This window comes from Pseudophryne corroboree, chromosome 2, assembly GCF_028390025.1.
Source record: "Pseudophryne corroboree isolate aPseCor3 chromosome 2, aPseCor3.hap2, whole genome shotgun sequence".
In the NCBI taxonomy this organism is placed as follows: Eukaryota; Metazoa; Chordata; class Amphibia; order Anura; family Myobatrachidae; genus Pseudophryne; species Pseudophryne corroboree.
The window spans coordinates 858,153,838-858,172,549 of NC_086445.1; the positions used below are offsets into that span (position 1 = coordinate 858,153,838).

Sequence of the window (18,712 nt, forward strand, 5' to 3'; positions counted from 1 at the left end):
CAGTGGGATTTAGACAATTGATAGAGATATTGTGATATCGGACAATGCCACCAATATTGTGCGTGCATTACAACTGGTCAAATTCCATCACATCCCATGTTTTGCACAATTAATTTGGTGGTGCAGAATTTTTTGAAAATGACAGTGGTGTACAGGAGATGCTGTCGTGGCCCGAAAAATTGCGGGCCACTTTCGACATTCTGCCACTGCGTGCCGAAGACTGGAGCACCAGCAAACACTCCTGAACCTGTACTGCCATCAACTGATGCAAGAGGTGGTAACGAGGTGGAATTCAACACTCTATATGATTCAAAGGATGGAGGAGCAGCAAAAGGCTATTAAAGCCTATATATCCACTGACGATATAGGCAAAGGAGGGGGAATGCACCTGACTCAAGCACAGTGGAGAATGATTTCCGTCTTGTGCAAGGTTCTCCAACCTTTTGAACTTGCCACATGTGAAGTCAGTTCAGACACTGCCAGCTTCAGTCAGGTCATTCCCCTCATCAGGCTTTTGCAGAAGCAGCTGGAGAAGTTAAAGGAGGAGCTAAGACGGAGCGATTCCGCTAAGTATGTGGGACTTGTGGATGGAGCCTTTCATTCGCTTTGCCAGTATTCAAGGGTGGTCAATCTGTTGAAATCAGAGCACTACATTTTGGCCACCGTGCTCGATCCTAGGTTTAAAGCCTATGTTGTAGCTCTCTTTCTGACAGACACAAGTGTGCAGAGGTGCAAAGTCCTGCTGGTGAGTAAATTGTCAACTCAAGCAGAATGTGACCCATCAACAGCTCCTCCTTCAATTTCTCCCACCACTGGGGCTGTAAGGAAAAGGATAAGATTTCCTAGCCCACCCGCTGGCGGTGATGCAGGGCAGTCAGGAGTGAAAGCTGACACCTGGACCGGACTGAAGGACCTGCCAATGATTACTGACATGCCTACTGTCACTGCATATGATTCTGTCACCATTGAAAGAATGGTGGACGATTATATGAGTGACAGCATCCAAGCAGGTATGTCAGACAGTCCGTATGTATACTGGCAGCAAAAAGAGGCAATTTGGATGCCCTTGCACAAACTGGCTTTATTTTACCTAAGTTGCCCCCCCCCCCCCCTCCAGTGTGTACTCCGAAAGAGTGTTTAGTGCAGCCGGTCACCTTGTCAGCGATCGGCGTAGGAGGTTACTTCCACAAAATGTGGAGAAGATGATGTTCATCAAAATTTATTATAAATTCCTCCAGGAAGACCTTGACCAGCAATTGTCTCCGGAAAGTACACAGGGACCTGTGATGGTGGATTCCAGTGGGAACGAATTAATACTCTGTGAAGAGAGGGATGTACACAGTGAAAGGCGTGAGGAATCGGAGGATGAGGTCGACATCTTGCCTCTGTAGAGCCAGTTTGTGCAAGGAGAGAATGATTGCTTCTTTATTGGTGGGGGTCCAAACAAACCAGTCATTTCAGCCACAGTTGTGTGGCAGACCCTGTCGCTGAAATTATTGATTTGTTAAAGTGTGCATGTCCTGTTTATACAACATAAGGGTGGGTGGGAGGGCCCAAAGACAATTCCATCTTGCACCTCTTTTTCTTCTTTGCATCATGTGCTGTTTGGGGACTAGTTTTTTTAAAGTGCCATCCTGTCTGACACTTCTGTACATGTCCAGTGCTACTGCCATATAATGCAGAGATGTGGTGGATCGCACAGACACATAATATAATAAACTAAATATATTGTATATAATTGTCTCTACCCCATTTAGAAAAAATAATTTTATGTATAAATAATACAATATAACTATTGGGGGGTGCTCCTAGGAATAAAGTTTTAGCACATAGTATTAATCAAGAAGAAGAAAGTATTCCTTGGTTAGGGCACTCAGAGACTTAGGGGTCTATTCATGTAGAAAACGAAAACATAATTGCTACTTATCACTATATATCGCATCTCTTCGATGCGATGTATAGCTGTGATAAGTAGCAATTCATGTATATTCACCCTTCCGACGATGCGCTGCGGTGTCTGGGGCTCCTGCGGTGAGGTCTTCTCCAGCGGTCCCTCCCAGCGATGTGCGGAGTCCAGCGGCGGGTCCCTTTGCGCATGCGCAGCTTGATGACCTCCCGGCAGGCCGCAGTGGTTGCTGAGAGGTCGGGGGCGGAGCCAGCACGAGGTGCCGAGCAGCGATCAGGGAAGCATTGAGCTTCCCTGACGTCTCCGCACTACAGTTCAGGTTACGCCGTCCTGAGATGGCGAACCTGAACTCCATGGAGAAGCGGAAAGCAGAGCTTTCCGCACCTTCATGAATTGCACTCACCATACAAAGGTATGGTGATGCGATTCAGGCACAGAGCAGGGGTACCGCTGGAGTAGTCAGAGACTTCTCCACGGTAACCGGCTCTGTGAATTGCGGTAAGCAGAGAAAAGCCCTGTTTAACGCAAAACAGGGCTTTTCACTGCTGCATGAATAGACCCCTAATACATCTAAAATTACAAGTCATCATCCCTTAGGTAGATGACCAATAAATTATATATTAATATAATAATAGCCAACTGTGAAGAGAGACTGGGTATATAGCTTCCTTCTGCCCAGTACTCGGGTTCCTATGATTAAGCTGCAAATGCGAAATGGTCGTTAGGTAGAGCGGTACACGTGAAAACGTGCCCGCTTTTTAACCAGCTAGATCACTGTCCATATGGGTGTGATAGCCCTTAAATTGTATAATGTATGCTTGCTTTATGTATATCGTATTTAACTTTAACATTATTGATGAGCCGGGGCATGTAACTGCTGACAGTGGGATGCTCGTGTACTAAGTAGCTTAGCGCTACTACACGGAGCTTTGGTGTGTGTGTAGCTCATTGATATGAATTAAGAGGGGTATCGTGATATAGGTGCCTATAACAGTTGTACAAATCAATGTACATTATTCCTATATTATTCTCATCATTACGAGCCGGGATATGTAGCTGCTAACAGCGGGATGCTTATGCACTATTCAGTTCACTGTCACTATACGGAACCTTGATGCGTGTGATGGCAATTCACATGCATTAGGAGGGATCTCATGATATATGTACCTATAATACATGTACAAATCAATGTACATTATCTCTATACCATTTCCATATTAGAAACCAGTCATTTTATGAAGCCGCAAATAACGGCGTATCTGTGTGACGATTAATTTTGCTGTCAATGTTCACAGCCCTGTTGAGGTGTATAAAAACTATTATGGTTTTAGATAAACAGAGGTAACACATTTAGTTGTCCTTCAATACATATTGACTCACAGGGGACCGCTGGCCATGATAATTAGCATTGCTGCACAGCCTATTACTTACTAACGGTCGAACAATAGCGGCTAGTGCCTGCGGTCCATCACATGTATACATGGGTACATTTTTGATTTATATATCTGAGCTAGATCCCCATATACTGTGCATATAGAGGGATCCAATTTCAGTGACTGTCACATAATATTCATTACATTAGGAGGGATACAATTTAACATATGTGCTTATAATATATGTGTAAATGAGTGCATATCATCTCTACATCACTCTTATATTAGAGATCAGTCATTGAATACAAGCCGCAAATAATGGCATATGTGTGACAACAAACCCTGATACCATCGATCACAGCCCTGCTGAGGTGTATAAAAGCCATTATTTCCCTTAGTCTTAAGAGGCAGCATTTTTGGATATCCACCAATATTTACTTACAGGGGACCACTGCCCATGACAATTAGTATTGCTGAATAACCTTTTACTCACCAACAGTCGCGCAATAACGGGCAGCGCCTGTAGATCAACATATGTATGTACTGGCACGTTCACTATTAATATTAATATCAACGATTTACTTATTAGAACTAGATCCCCATAAATTCTATACATTGAGGGATCTAATTTAGTGATTGCTATACAGTATCCGTTACACTGAATATACGGATTTCTGTGCCAGCACATTATTGCAATCCGATTCATGATTAATTGGTCATTGATGGGGTTGATGAGACTGGAACATTTGTACAAATACAAAAATAACATTGCATACCAGCAACTTTTTTTAATCATACAATCTGGATAATTAATATATGAAAATAGATTCTGACAGGTCAATAACCTAAGCGCCATGTGATAATGCTAAATATAAGGAGCACATAGGATTAATTAGTGATTAAAGAGGCACGTATATATTAACATCGTCTGGTTGCCGACATTTATTTAGGAACTTTAGTAATTCCTCATGATCAATACCGTATTATTCGGTGCTACAATTAATCCACATAAGGATATATGAGCTGGTTCATACACAATCATTTAGTTGATTGTATATTCTGATTAATATCTAATTAGAAGCACAACTATGGCTCTGCCTAACACTGTAACAATCACTATAGATAAGGAATGCAAACATGCCTGTTAAATATTCAGATTATTGGTGATGCGCACACCATAAACATGCTATTTTGCTGAGAATCCAATTCAGGCATTTAATCTACATTTGGGTTTATCCCATGATTGATATATAGTAGATAATAAATATTATACTTTTGCATGACTTTTGAAACATAAGTATGTTACAGTAGCTAATAAATGTTTCACTTCTAGGCAACATTTTTTTTTTTTAATATTATTTTTTATTATTTTACGGGTAAGCTAAGCAAAAGGGGGAGGGGTACAGAAAGGAGAAAAAGGGAAGGAGAAGGGTGAGGGGGGTACACTTCTAGGCAACATTTGATATACATCCCAACTTGGCAGAATTATTGTCAAGCATACTAATACAGTGATCTAGCCTTTTATTATTTTCACCTTATTTGTTAACACATTTTTCTTTTTCTCTTTCACATATTTCGCTTGCTATTAACTATTCATGAAATAAAAGTTATATTTCTCTGACGTCCTAGTGGATGCTGGGAACTCCGTAAGGACCATGGGGAATAGCGGCTCCGCAGGAGACTGGGCACAAAAGTAAAGCTTTAGGACTACCTGGTGTGCACTGGCTCCTCCCCCTATGACCCTCCTCCAAGCCTCAGTTAGATTTTTGTGCCCGACCGAGAAGGGTGCACACTAGGGGCTCTCCTGAGCTTCTTAGTGAAAGTTTAGTTTTAGGTTTTTTATTTTCAGTGAGACCTGCTGGCAACAGGCTCACTGCATCGAGGGACTAAGGGGAGAAGAAGCGAACTCACCTGCGTGCAGAGTGGATTGGGCTTCTTAGGCTACTGGACACCATTAGCTCCAGAGGGACCGAACACAGGCCCAGCCTCGGAGCTCGGTCCCAGAGCCGCGCCGCCGGCCCCCTTACAGAGCCAGAAGCAAGAAGAGGTCCGGAAAAATCGGCGGCAGAAGACATCCTGTCTTCACCAAGGTAGCGCACAGCACTGCAGCTGTGCGCCATTGTTACTCAGGCACACTTCACACTTCGGTCACTGAGGGTGCAGGGCGCTAGGGGGGGGCGCCCTGAGCAGCAATAAAAACACCTTGGCTGGCGAAAATACATCACATATAGCCCCCAGGGCTATATGGATGAATTTTAACCCCTGCCATATTCCACAGAAAAACGGGAGAAAAGGCCGCCGAGAAGGGGGCGGAGCCTATCTCCTCAGCACACTGGCGCCATTTTCTCTCACAGCTCCGTTGGAGGGAAGCTCCCTGGCTCTCCCCTGCAGTTACTACACTACAGAAAGGGGTTAAAAAAGAGAGGGGGGGCACTAATTAGGCGCAGTATAACAATACAGCAGCTATAAGGGGAAAAACACTTATATAAGGTTATCCCTGTATGTATATATAGCGCTCTGGTGTGTGCTGGCATACTCTCCCTCTGTCTCCCCAAAGGGCTAGTGGGGTCCTGTCCTCTATCAGAGCATTCCCTGTGTGTGTGCTGTGTGTCGGTACGTTGTGTCGACATGTATGAGGAGGAAAATGAGGTGGAGGCGGAGCAATTGCCTGTAACAGAGATGTCACCCCCTAGGGAGTCGACACCTGAGTGGATGAGCTTATGGAAGGAATTATGTGACAGTGTCAGCTCTTTACAAAAGATTGATGACATGAGACAGCCGGCGACTCAGTCTGTGCCTGTCCAGGTGTCTCAAAAGCCATCTGGGGCTCTAAAACGCCCGTTACCGCAGATGGCAGATACAGACGCCGACACGGATACTGACTCCAGTGTCGACGATTAAGAGACAAATGTGACTTCCAGTAGGGCCACACGTTACATGATTGAGGCTATGGAAAATGTTTTTACACATTTCCGATAATACCTGTACCACTAAAAAGGGTATTATGTTGGGTGAGAAAAAACTGCCTGTAGTTTTTCCTGCATCTGAGGAATTAAATGAAGTGTGTGATGATGCGTGGGTTTCCCCCGATAAAAAACTGATAATTCCTAAAAAGTTATTGGCATCATACCCCTTCCCGCCAGAGGATAGGGCACGTTGGGAAACACCCCTTAGGGTGAATAAAGCGCTCACACGCTTGTCTAAACAGGTGGCACTACCGTCCCCGGATACGGCCGCCCTTAAGGAACCTACTGACAGAAAGCAGTAAAATATCCTAAAATGTATATACACTCACACGGGTGTGATACTGCGACCAGCAATCGCCTCAGCCTGGATGTGCAGTGCTGGGGTGGCTTGGTCGGATTCCCTGACTGACAATATTGATACCCTAGATAGGGACAGTATATTACTAACTATAGAGCATTTAAAAGATGCATTTCTATATATGCGTGATGCACAGAGGGATATTTGCCGACTGGCATCAAGAGTAAGTGCGCTGTCCATTTCTGCCAGAAGAAGGTTATGGACAAGACAGTGGTCAGGTGATGCTGATTCCAAAAGGCATATGGAAGTATCGCCTTATAAAAGGGAGGAGTTATTTGGGGTAGGTCTAACAGACCTGGTGGCCATGGCAACGGCTGGAAAATCCACATTTTTACCCCAGGTAGCTTCTCAACCTAAGAAGACGCCGTATTATCAGGCGCAGTCCTTTCGGCCCCATAAAGCGGGCAAAAAGGCGCCTCATTTCTGCCCCGTGGCAGAGGGAGAGGAAAAAGGCTGCAGCAAACAGCCAATTCCCAGGAACAAAAGCCCTCTCCCGCCTCCGCAAAGTCCTCAGCATGACGCTGGGGCTTTACAAGCGGTCTCAGGCACGGTGGGGGCCCGTCTCAAGAAATTTGAGACGTCTCCCCCTCGCCGTTTCATAAAGTCTGCTTTACCGACGTCTCCCTCAGACAGGGAGACAGTATTGCAAGCCATTCACAGGCTGTATTCCCAGCAGGTGATAATCAAGGTACCCCTCCTGCAACAGGGAAAGGGGTACTATTCCACACTATTTGTGGTACCGAAGCCGGACGGCTCGGTGAGACCAATTTTAAATCTAAAATCCTTGAACACTTACATACAAAGGTTCAAATTCAAGATGGAGTCACTCAGAGCAGTGATTGCAAACCTGGAAGAAGGGGACTATATGGTCTCTCTGGACATCAAAGATGCTTACCTACATGTCCCAATTTACCCTTCTCCAAGGGTACCTCAGGTTTGTGGTACAGAACTGTCACTATCAGTTTCAGACGCTGCCGTTTGTATTGTCCACGGCACCACGGGTCTTTACCAAGGTAATGGCCGAAATGATGATACTCCTTCGAAAGAAGGGAGTTTTTAGGTATCCCTTACTTAGACGATCTCCTGATAAGGGCAAGATCCAGGGAACAGTTGGAAGTCGGGGTAGCACTATCTCAGATAGTGCTGCGGTAGCACGGTTGGATTCTCAATATTCCAAAATCGCAGCTGATCCTGACGACACGCCTTCTATTCCTAGGGATGATCCTGGACACATTCCAGAAAAAGGTGTTTTCTCCCGGAGGAGAAAGCCAGGGAGTTATCCGAACTAGTCAGAAACCTCCTAAAACCAGGCCAAGTGTCAGTGCATCAGTGCACAAGGGTCCTGGGAAAAATGGTGGCTTCCTATGAAGCAATTCCATTCGGCAGATTCCACGCAAGAACTTTCCAGTGGGACCTGCTGGACAAATGGTCCGGATCGCATCTTCAGATGCATCAGCGGATAACCCTGTCACCAAAGACAAGGGTGTCTCTCCTGTGGTGGTTGCAGAGTGCTCATCTTCTAGAGGGCCGCAGATTCGGCATTCAGGACTGGGTCCTGGTGACCACGGATGCCAGCCTGCGAGGCTGGAGAGCAGTCACACAGGGAAGAAATTTCCAGGGCTTGTGGTCAAGCCTGGAGACATCACTTCACATAAATATTTTGGAGCTAAGGGCCATTTACAATGCCCTAAGCCAAGCAAGACCTCTGCTTCAAGGTCAGCCGGTGCTGATCCAGTCGGACAACATCACGGCAGTCGCCCACGTAAACAGACAGGGCGGCACAAGAAGCAGGAGGGCAATGGCAGAAGCTGCAAGGATTTTTCGCTGGGTGGAAAATCATGTGATAGCACTGTCAGCAGTGTTCATTCCGGGAGTGGACAACTGGGAAGCAGACTTCCTCAGCAGACACGACCTCCACCCGGGAGAGTGGGGACTTCACCCAGAAGTCTTCCACATGATTGTAATCCATTGGGAAAAACCAAAGGTGGACATGATGGCGTCCCGCCTAAACAAAAAATTGGACAGGTATTGCGCCAGGTCAAGGGACCCTCAGGCAATAGCTGTGGACGCTCTGGTAACACCGTGGGTGTACCAGTCAGTGTATGTGTTCCCTCCTCTTCCTCTCATACCAAAAGTACTGAGAATTATAAGACGGAGGGGAGTAAGAACCATACTCGTGGCTCCGGATTGGCCAAGAAGGACTTGGTACCCGGAACTTCAAGAGGTGCTCACGGAGGACCCGTGGCCTCTACCTCTAAGAAGGGACCTGCTCCAGCAAGGACCCTGTCTATTCCAAGACTTACCGCGGCTGCGTTTGACGGCAGGGCGGTTGAACGCCGGATCCTGAAGGAAAAAGGCATTCCGGATGAAGTCATCCCTACCCTGATCAAGCCAGGAAGGATGTAACCGCAAAGCATTATCACCGCATTTGGCGAAAATATGTTGCGGGGTGCGAGGCCAGTAAGGCCCCGATGGAGGAATTTCAACTAGGTCGATTCCTGCATTTCCTGTAAACAGGAGTGTCTATGGACCTAAAATTGGGGTCCATTAAGGTTCAAATTTCGGCCCTGTCAATTTTCTTCCAGAAAGAACTCACTTCAGTTCCTGAAGTTCAGACGTTTGTAAAAGGGGTACTGCATATACAGCCTCCTTTTGTGCCTCCAGTGGCACCTTGGGATCTCAATGTAGTTTTGGGGTTCCTAAAGTCACATTGGTTTGAACCACTTGAATCTGTGGAGTTAAAATATCTCACATGGAAAGTGGTCATGTTGTTGGCCCTGGCCTCGGCCAGGCGCGTGTCAGAATTGGCGGGCTTTATCCTGTAAAAGCCCTTATCTGATCTTCCATTCAGACAGGGCGGAATTGAGGACTCGTCCTCATTTTCTCCCTAAGGTGGTTTCAGTGTTTCATCTGAACCAACCTATTGTGGTACCTGCGGCTACTAGTGACTTGGAGGACTTCAAGTTGTTGGACGTAGTCAGGGCCTTGAAAATATATGTTTCCAGGACGGCTGGAGTCAGAAAATCTGACTCGCTGTTTATCCTGTATGCACCCAACAAGCTGGGTGCTCCTGCTTCTAAGCAGATTGTTACAAAAATCGGGTTATTATTGTTGTGAGCCATCTTTTCAGAGGCTCCTCTGTTATCATGCTGTTAACTGGGTTCAGATCACAGGTTGTACGGTGTGATTGGTGTGGCTGGTATGAGTCTTACCCGGGATTCAAAATCCTTCCTTATTGTGTACGCTCGTCCGGGCACAGTATCCTAACTGAGGCTTGGAGGAGGGTCATAGGGGGAGGAGCCAGTGCACACGAGGTAGTCCTAAAGCTTTACTTTTGTGCCCAGTCTCCTGCGGAGCCGCTATTCCCCATGGTCCTTACGGAGTTCCCAGCATCCACTACGGACTACGAGAAATAGAATTATCGGTAAGTAAATTCTTATTTTTACATTAATGGTCATCTACCTAAGTGATGATGACTTGTAGTAATTTTAGATGTATTAGTCTCTGAGTGCCCTAACCAAGGAATACTTTCTTCTTTTTGATTAATACTATGTACTGCCATATAATTCCAGTGATACTGCCATATATGTCCAGTGGTACTGCCATATAATTCCAGTGATATTGCCGTATAATTCCAGTGATATTGCTGTATAATTCCAGTGGGAATTGTTTGTGTCGCTTGGCTTAGTCATACAGCTACCTCATCGCCCTCTTCTACATCTTTGCATGAGGTGCTGTTTGGGGCCTAGTTTTTGAAAAGTGTCATCCCGTCTGCCACTGCATTGCCACTCCTAGATGGGCCAATTGTTTGTGTCGCTTGGCTTAGTCATACAGCTACCTCATTACACCTCTTCTACATCTTTGCATGAGGTGCTGTTTGGGGCCTTTTTTATATCTGCCCTCCTGTCTGCCACTGCAGTGCACTCCTAAATGGGCCAGGTGTTTGTGTTGTCCACTTGTGTCGCTTAGCTTAGTAATCCAGCAACCTCTGTGCAATATTTTGGCATAAAAACAATATTGTGAGGTGTGAGGTGTTCAGAATAGACTGGAAATGAGTGGAAATTAATGTTATTGAGGTTAATAGGATAAAAATTACCCCCAAATTCTGTAATTTTAGCCATTTTTATGTTTTTTTTCAAAATTCATCCAAAACCAAAACAAATACACGAAACTGTGGTTTTGGCAAAACCAAGCCAAAACCATAACACGAAAGTGGAATTAGAACCAAAAGCAAAATACGAAACATGAAGTGCCAGCCGCACATCTCTAGTGGTAACCTAAGTGTCACATGCCCCCCCCAGCAGCGTGTTCCAATGCATGCCCCCCTGTGTGTCCCCATACATCGTACTATATCACTGCACTATATCATAACACTACATAACATACATAACATAACACATAATTGCACTACATGCCACTATCCACTGCACTACATCACTACACTACATCCCCCTATGCGCTAAACTACATCACTACACTACATGCCCCTATACACTGCACTACATACTCTATATGCTACACTACATCACTGCACTACATCGCCTTATGGGGGTAATTCCAAGTTGATCGCAGCAGGAAATTTTTTATCAGTTGGGCAAAACCATGTGCACTGCAGGGGGGGCAGAGATAACGTGCAGAGAGAGTTAGATTTGGGTGTGGTGAGTTCAATCTGCAATCTAAATTGCAGTGTAAAAATAAAGCAGCCAGTATTTACCCTGTACAGAAACAAAATAACCCACCCAAATCTAACTCTCACTGCAAATGTTATATCTGCCCCCCCCCCCCCTGCAGTGCACATGGTTTTGCCCAACTGCTAAAAAATTTCCTGCTGCGATTAACTTGGAATTACCCCCTATATGCTACACCACATCAGTGCACTACATGCCCCTATATACTGCAATACACTACATACCCTATATGGTACACTACATCACTACACTACATCCACCTAGAAGCTACACCACATCAGTGCACTGCATGCCCCTATATACTGCAATACACTACTACACTACATACTATATATGGTACACTACATCACCACACTGCCTCCCCCTATATGCTACAACAAATTCCCCCATCTGGGAGGAAAAGCAAGGTTTGATACTGCTAACTTGGAGCACAGTGCCGATAATAAAGTCTGTCTTTAAACTCACCACAAAGCTGCTGCAGTGATACTCTGTGAGAGTTAGAGGTTGTCCAGGTTCTTAGGGTGTGTACACACGGTGAGATATTTTCTTGAGATTTTGACTATATAGTCAAAATCTCAAGAAAAGTTAGTGCAGATCGCAAGGTGAAAGTCACCTTGCGATCCCAATGCGCGGCCCCGCCAGGTCGGCATCGCAAGAAAAGATAGACTGTGCAGGCAAGTCAATCCTTGCTAGATCGGTGTACTATCTAATTCATCTCACATGTCAATGACATCTCACATAAGCCAAAATCTCACATAAGCCAAAATCGTATACACACATAGTCCATATCTCAAGAAAAGTTAGTCAAAATCTGTGCTATCTGGCCTCTGGGGTGTTCAAGGGAAATCGCAAGTAAAAATCGGGCATAGCAAGAATCTCACCGTGTGTACACACCCTTAGTTTCCACTGCCAGGTGGATGGCTGGCAAAGTGAGCCTTTTATTTCTGGAACATCAGTGACTGCACCTGTTAACAAGCTAGAGCCTGGGGCAGCGTGTCCTCTCAATCATGTGTAGCGGGCACCTTATTATTGGTTGGTGCTGGGCAGGCAGGCGGGATCATAGCCTGCTGAAAAACACAGTACCAACAGCTCGCTTCTATAGCTTGCACAGTGTACCGCACGCTAGTCGCAGCACTGCTTAGCAAAGAAGTGAGTTTAAGACAGTAGCCGGCATAGTAGAGTACCCAGGTACTGTAGCTAACCCGCACAGCATCAGAGCAAGCTGCAGGCAGACAGGTGGGTCAGAGACACTGCCCCGGAAGCCGTCTGCTGTCTCACTGGAGCAGTGCAGCACTGCCGGTTAAAAAAAAAAACCCTGCTCCTCTGTTAACTCCTCGGCGCCCCCTCAAATCCTGCACCCGGGGCGCATGCCCCCTTAGGGACCCCACATAGTTGCGGCCCTGGCAGAATCATTGGCGTTTCTACGTTTCTATCATGGGTGCAATGTGTGTGGTGCACAAGGGCCCCTGGGTCCAGGGGGGCCCTCACCGCACACATTGCACCCATATTTTAGTACTCACCTCTCCGGAGTCCCTTCCAAAATGGGCACTGCGCATGCGCAGTTTGAATTTTGTCTCTGGAACATGGCGGTGTCCATGTTTCCGGAGACCTGCGCATGGGCAGTAGGCTCTGGCACAATGTCAGAGCCTACGGCGCCGTGGAGAGGACGGGGCCCACCCGGAGTCTTGACACGGGCCCCCTGTTCGCTTAAGACGCCCCTGGGCAGAATTATGCCTGAGTATTTCATTATTTCTTTCTTCGGAGGACAGTTTTAGCATTTGGTTTGTGTTGAAAGGCATAATGTTTTGAGTTTATCAATCTGCCACACAATGCATGCAATGTCATGCAAAGTGCAGTGTGATACATTTTGCTGTTTGTGTTTACTAACTTCTTTCTGCACCACAGTTTAGTAAATCCCTGTCATGTAGTTTATGTGTTCCAGTTAGAGATGTGCGGTGGACACTTTTCGGGTTTTGTGTTTTGGATCTGGATTGGTTTTGCCAAAACCACCCTTTCGAGTTTTGGTTTTGGATCTGGATAATTTTTGGGAAAAAAACATAAAAACTGCTAAAATCACAGAATTTGGGGGTAATTTTGATCCTACGGTATTATTAACCTCAATAACATTCATTTCCACTCATTTCCAGTCTATTCTGAACACCTCACAATATAGGCCAAAAGGTTGCATCGAAGTTGCTGGATGACTAAGTTAAGCAACACAAGTGGGCGGCACAAACACCTGGCCCATCTAGGAATGGCACTGCAGTGGCATACAGGATGGCAGTTTCAAAACTAGGCCCCAAACAGCACATAATCATGCAAAGAAAAATAAGAGGCGCAAGATGGAATTGTTTATGTTGTTTAAACAGGACATGCACAGTTTAATAAACCCATCATTTCAGCGACAGGTGGTCCAACTGTTAAAAGCTCACCAAGTTCTTCGAATCATAGGTAGCTACAAACATACCACCTCCATATTTGATGACTTTTCACATTATGAGAAGAGGCAAGAGGAAGAGGACAGTGTCAAGAAGGTGATTAAAAATTAGAGAGTCACATACAATCAGGAACAACACACAGGCTTTCCCCTCCACTCCTATATTGGCGTGGAACAGAAAGGATGTCAACCAAATATTAAATTATTAATTACCACATTACTGGACAAACTGAAAAACTAGGGGCCAAAAATTCCTTCTCCATTTTCAGGGATTAAGATAATCTCGGATTTAATGCTTGGATGCAAATAAACTGTGTATATCACACGATCAAGATTAGATATTCTCCCCTCCACAGAGTCTGGAAATTTATTTTGTGAAAATCTCGTGGGTTTCTTTTTTTCCATTTTTTATTGCATTTTTATTTACATATTTTGTGGCAGATGCCTTATTTTTGTTTTTCACAGCTCCCAGTTACACGCATGTGAGCATACCTGTGTGTCTTGATTCTTTTATTTATATTAAGTATTAAGCACAAATGTGCAGTAATTTTTTTTGTTATTGAGCCCCTGCCCTAGTGGAGCTTACCACTCTACAGTCCAAACTCATTTCATACTATAAGTAGGACTGTGGGAGGAAGCAATGCTAACCTCCGTGCCCACAGCATGCCTCAGCCTGGCAAGCCAGACACCATCCTGGCTGTAAGCCACCATGAGACTCCATACTGGGCCTTATTCGGTAACTGCTTGTGCCTCACAGGAGCTCCTGGCCCATCTAGTGCTGCAGTGCAATGGAAAGCAGATGCAGTGAAAGATCACTGAAACTCTGTTCTAACACAGCAAAGTCTTGCGATAACCCTACGCAGCCCTTAGGAACAGAAGATCCCTGTACAACAAATGCGCATCTTCTAAATAAATAATCCCAAAATGTGGAACATCAATAATAAATTAAAATTAAGGTTGACTAATTCGAGCCATTCATTTGAGTGAGTCCCTAACATGAAATAATTTAGAAGAACCTCTCTCTAATGCTCCAGCAAAAAACATCACCTTTACCTCTCCGGCAGTTGTGCTGGATTATGATTCAGTCTCTTCTGAGTCACACTGTGGTGTCTCCCCACTTTATTTATAAACACTTTGGCAATTTCCATTTCCACCTTTGCGGCTAGTTTTCACAAATCTGTTTGTGATGTTGAAGCTTGTTTTATATCTGCTCTAGGCTTTCATTTAAACCTAGGATCAAGTACAGCAGCACAGCAGACAGGCAACAGCACCCCTAGACTTAAACGGCAGTGAGGCAGCACCCCTGGATTGATAGGGCAGAGGGGCAGCACCCCATATAGGGCAGCACCCCTGGAATGTTGTGGCAAAGAAAAGAGGTGCAAGATGGAATTGTCCTTGGGCCCTCCCACCCACCCTTATGTTGTATAAACAGGACATGCAAACTTTAACAAACCAATCATTTCAGCGACAAGGTCTGCCACACGACAGTGGCTGAAATGATTGTTTTGTTTGGGCCTCCACCAAAAAAGAAGCAATTAATCTCTCCTTGCACAAACTGGCTCTACAGTGGCAAGATGTCCTCATCCTCCGATCCCCCCCTTCAGTGTTTACATCCTCATCCTCACAGAGAAATAATATTCAAACAAACCACATCATTTATGTGTCAGTGGACTGCTTACGCTATTACTCAAAGTTTCTGAACTTGACAATGACTTATGATGAATGTGCTGCAGGTGACGTATAAGGGAGGATGTTCCTAGGTGGTTAACATCCTTACCCCTACTAGTAATTCCACACCAAAGAGGTGGCTTTTTTGGTATTTTGCCCAGGCATGACAATGGGCTTTTTCATCCCATGGCCAACAACTGTCTCCACTGGTGCCTTATTCAAACAAACCACATCACCATCAGAATCCTCATCATCAACTTCCTCTGCAGCGCCAGTTACACCCATATCCTCATCCTGGTGTACATCTACAGTGACATCCTCAATCTCAATATCAGCAACTGGCGGTGCTCCTCCCAGCACTTGCAGGGGGCGTGCAAATGGTGGTAGGTACCTCCTTTTCCCATACAGTGTTGTGAAGGTCAGGCCTAGACATCGCAACCGCAGAAAGTGCCAGCACCCCTGTATTTTCACAACACCCCTGTGATTTTACAGCATACAAGACAGGGCCAGTGTACATTGATTTTCACTGCACCCTAGAAATATTAGAGCATACAAGACAGGGCCAGTGTACATTGATTTTCACTGCACCCTAGAATTATTACAGCATACAAGACAGGATCTGCAATCCTGATGAAGCCCCACCACAGGCGAAACGCGTTGATCACAGATTACATTTATCCCGAGCAGTGCCGCTTATCGCTAAGAGCGGCCTGCATGGAAGAACCGCCAGCGGACTCCGGAGATCACCTGCCACAGAGATATCTGTTACCACTCAGCCCCAGCGCAGGAGAAGGTTCATCTGCAAGGGATTAAGAGGTACCCAGCAGCATTTGTACACTGCGCACACCCCACATGCAATACGGGGCTGTGTTTATTTAGATCAGCCCGCATTCTGAGAGATCATTGCAGCCAATTAACAGCTCGCAATGAGTGCTTATACAGACTGCCTGGAGTATAGGAACTTGTATCACACGAATCTGTGCCAGTACAACTTTATAAGCAGAGGGAGTAAGCCGCAAAAGCGCACCCCCTTCCTGTTGACAGGTCTCAGTGATCGTGATTTTTATTTGGCAAATGGTGCGCTGAAGTGCACTTGTTGCTATACCATTCTAACAATGGACTTTGGTACATGAATTTTTGTGCTTTTTAAAACCTTTTTAAAACCTCTTTATTATATGTGTTATATGTAGTATGTCAATTGTCTACGTTTACCGGTAATAGGCTACATTCACTAATATTCACTTTTTTTAACCAATCAACATCATTGAGAACATACACATATATATTTATACATATCCCTACATATACATATTAAATTATTTCAGCATAATCCATTGAATTGTACTACTTATATATACCAAACTATTATCATATTGAATAAAATCCTTGTATTTTAAATATATACAATTTCTTACTTTTTTGTCCTTAAGTTTGCACTGAGGAAACCACTATTTCTATTCACATTATTTACCTCAGTGGAGTTAGGTGACCCCACCTCCTTCAGCAGCATTTTAGGATTAGTGAAAACCTGTCCTATCTATATCGCAGTGCCACCACCCCTGTCTAGCATACAAGACAGGGCCAGTGTACATTGATTTTCACTGCACCCCAGAATTATTACAGCATACAAGACAGGGCCAGTGTACATTGATTTTCACTGCACCCCAGAATTATTACAGCATACAAGACAGGGCCAGTGTACATTGATTTTCACTGCACCCCTGAATTTTTATGGCATACAGGGCCAGTATAATGTTATTTGAACAGTGGGCCAGTATAATGTTATTTGAACAGCAGCACCCCTATATTTTACAGCATACAGCAGTGTGCTTTTCATTTTTAACAACTGCACCCCTGAATTTTTACAACATACAGGGCCAGCAGCACCCCTATATTTTATAGCATACAGGAGCAGTGTGATTTTAATTTTGAACAACTGTACCCCTGAATTTTTACAACATACGGGGCCAGCAGCACCCTTGTATTTTACAGCATACAGGAGCAGTGTGCTTTTAATTTTTAACAACTGCACCCTGAATTTTTACAACATACAGGGCCAGCAGCATCCTTATATTTTCCAGCATACAGCAGGAGGACAGTGTCCCTGCACCCTGTACAACATAGTGACAGCCAGGACAGCAACACCCATGTACAACTGCAGCACCCGGCTGTAACAGCCCATGAAACACCAGTGATAGCCAGGATAGTCAGGACAGCACCCCTACCACAGCACAGGTACACGACAGTGACTGCAGCAGCACCCCTAAAGTGCACACACTAACCCCACCTGACGCCACAACCCACAGAGAGCGACAGAGGTCTGTCTCCCTCACTCTCCAAGTTCAGAGTGAAAATGGCGGCGACACGCGGCTGTTTATATGGGATCCAAAACCCGCAAGAATCCGACAGAGGGATGATGACATTTTGCCTCATTCTGGTTTCCGCGTCTGGCGGGAAGTCCTGAGCCAGACTCAGATCCGGGCTCGAAACGGGATGTTCAGGGGGGTTCGGTTCTCAGGGAACCGAACCCTTTCATGTCTAGTTCCAGTGTTTACTAATTTGTATGTAGTAAGCCAGGCATCAGATATTTCTGACTAATTAATAATAATATGTACATTTAATCAATTAAGGCTCGGGGTGCTCTACTGAAACTCAAAATTGAATAAGAATAAAGTTGCTGTAACATGCTAGTTAGTATATTTTACCTAAGTAACTGTAAGCCGCTGACTTTGCATTATCAGATGACTCATTAAGAAATGTCACTTTATGTGGCTCTGTATCTGTGCGATAAAGCATCAAACCCCCAGACCAGTCAAAGGCACCGACAGCACCAAGCATCAGAGTGTGCTGCAAAGACAACAGCAGTAGTTAATTCAGATCTTGCAAAGCTCTTCAGTCATTCATGATACTTGGAGTACAGAGGGAAGTTCAAATTTGCTTGTTTGTCTTTGGTAAATAAAGCTTATAGGGGTAACTCAAATTTATTAGCCAAAAACACTGCATAATGTATAACTGTTTTATAGTCTTGCAGCTTGAGACATATACCAATTAATTTTATAGATCTGTTTCATGCATTAGAAAGCAGCATTTAATATACTGAAATCTCTACACCGGTGGGCTGATTTAGCTCATCTCTGCATCCCTGCTTTCCAGACTGAATGGTTAGATTTTATATTGGACAAAATAATACAGAAGGTGGAAAGATAAGTGGTATAAGTTCAACCATGCGGGATGTGAACATGCGTGTAGATGGTGTCTGAGGTATTGATACAATGCAAATTTGTTGATATATTGTTTCTTTTTCAGGTGGAATTAT

General features: G+C 44.8%; 1 protein-coding gene across 3 annotated transcripts in view; it reads right to left on the reverse strand.

The window, feature by feature from the left end:
• ITGAE (integrin subunit alpha E) overlaps positions 1-18,712 on the reverse strand; it is a 343,943-nt gene that overhangs the window by 189,406 nt on the left and 135,825 nt on the right. For all 3 annotated transcript variants that reach the window (XM_063955833.1, XM_063955834.1, XM_063955832.1), the window contains exon 13: positions 18,102-18,243. In XM_063955833.1, coding sequence (XP_063811903.1) covers positions 18,102-18,243 — 142 coding nt within the window. The remainder of the gene's footprint in view (positions 1-18,101; positions 18,244-18,712) is intronic.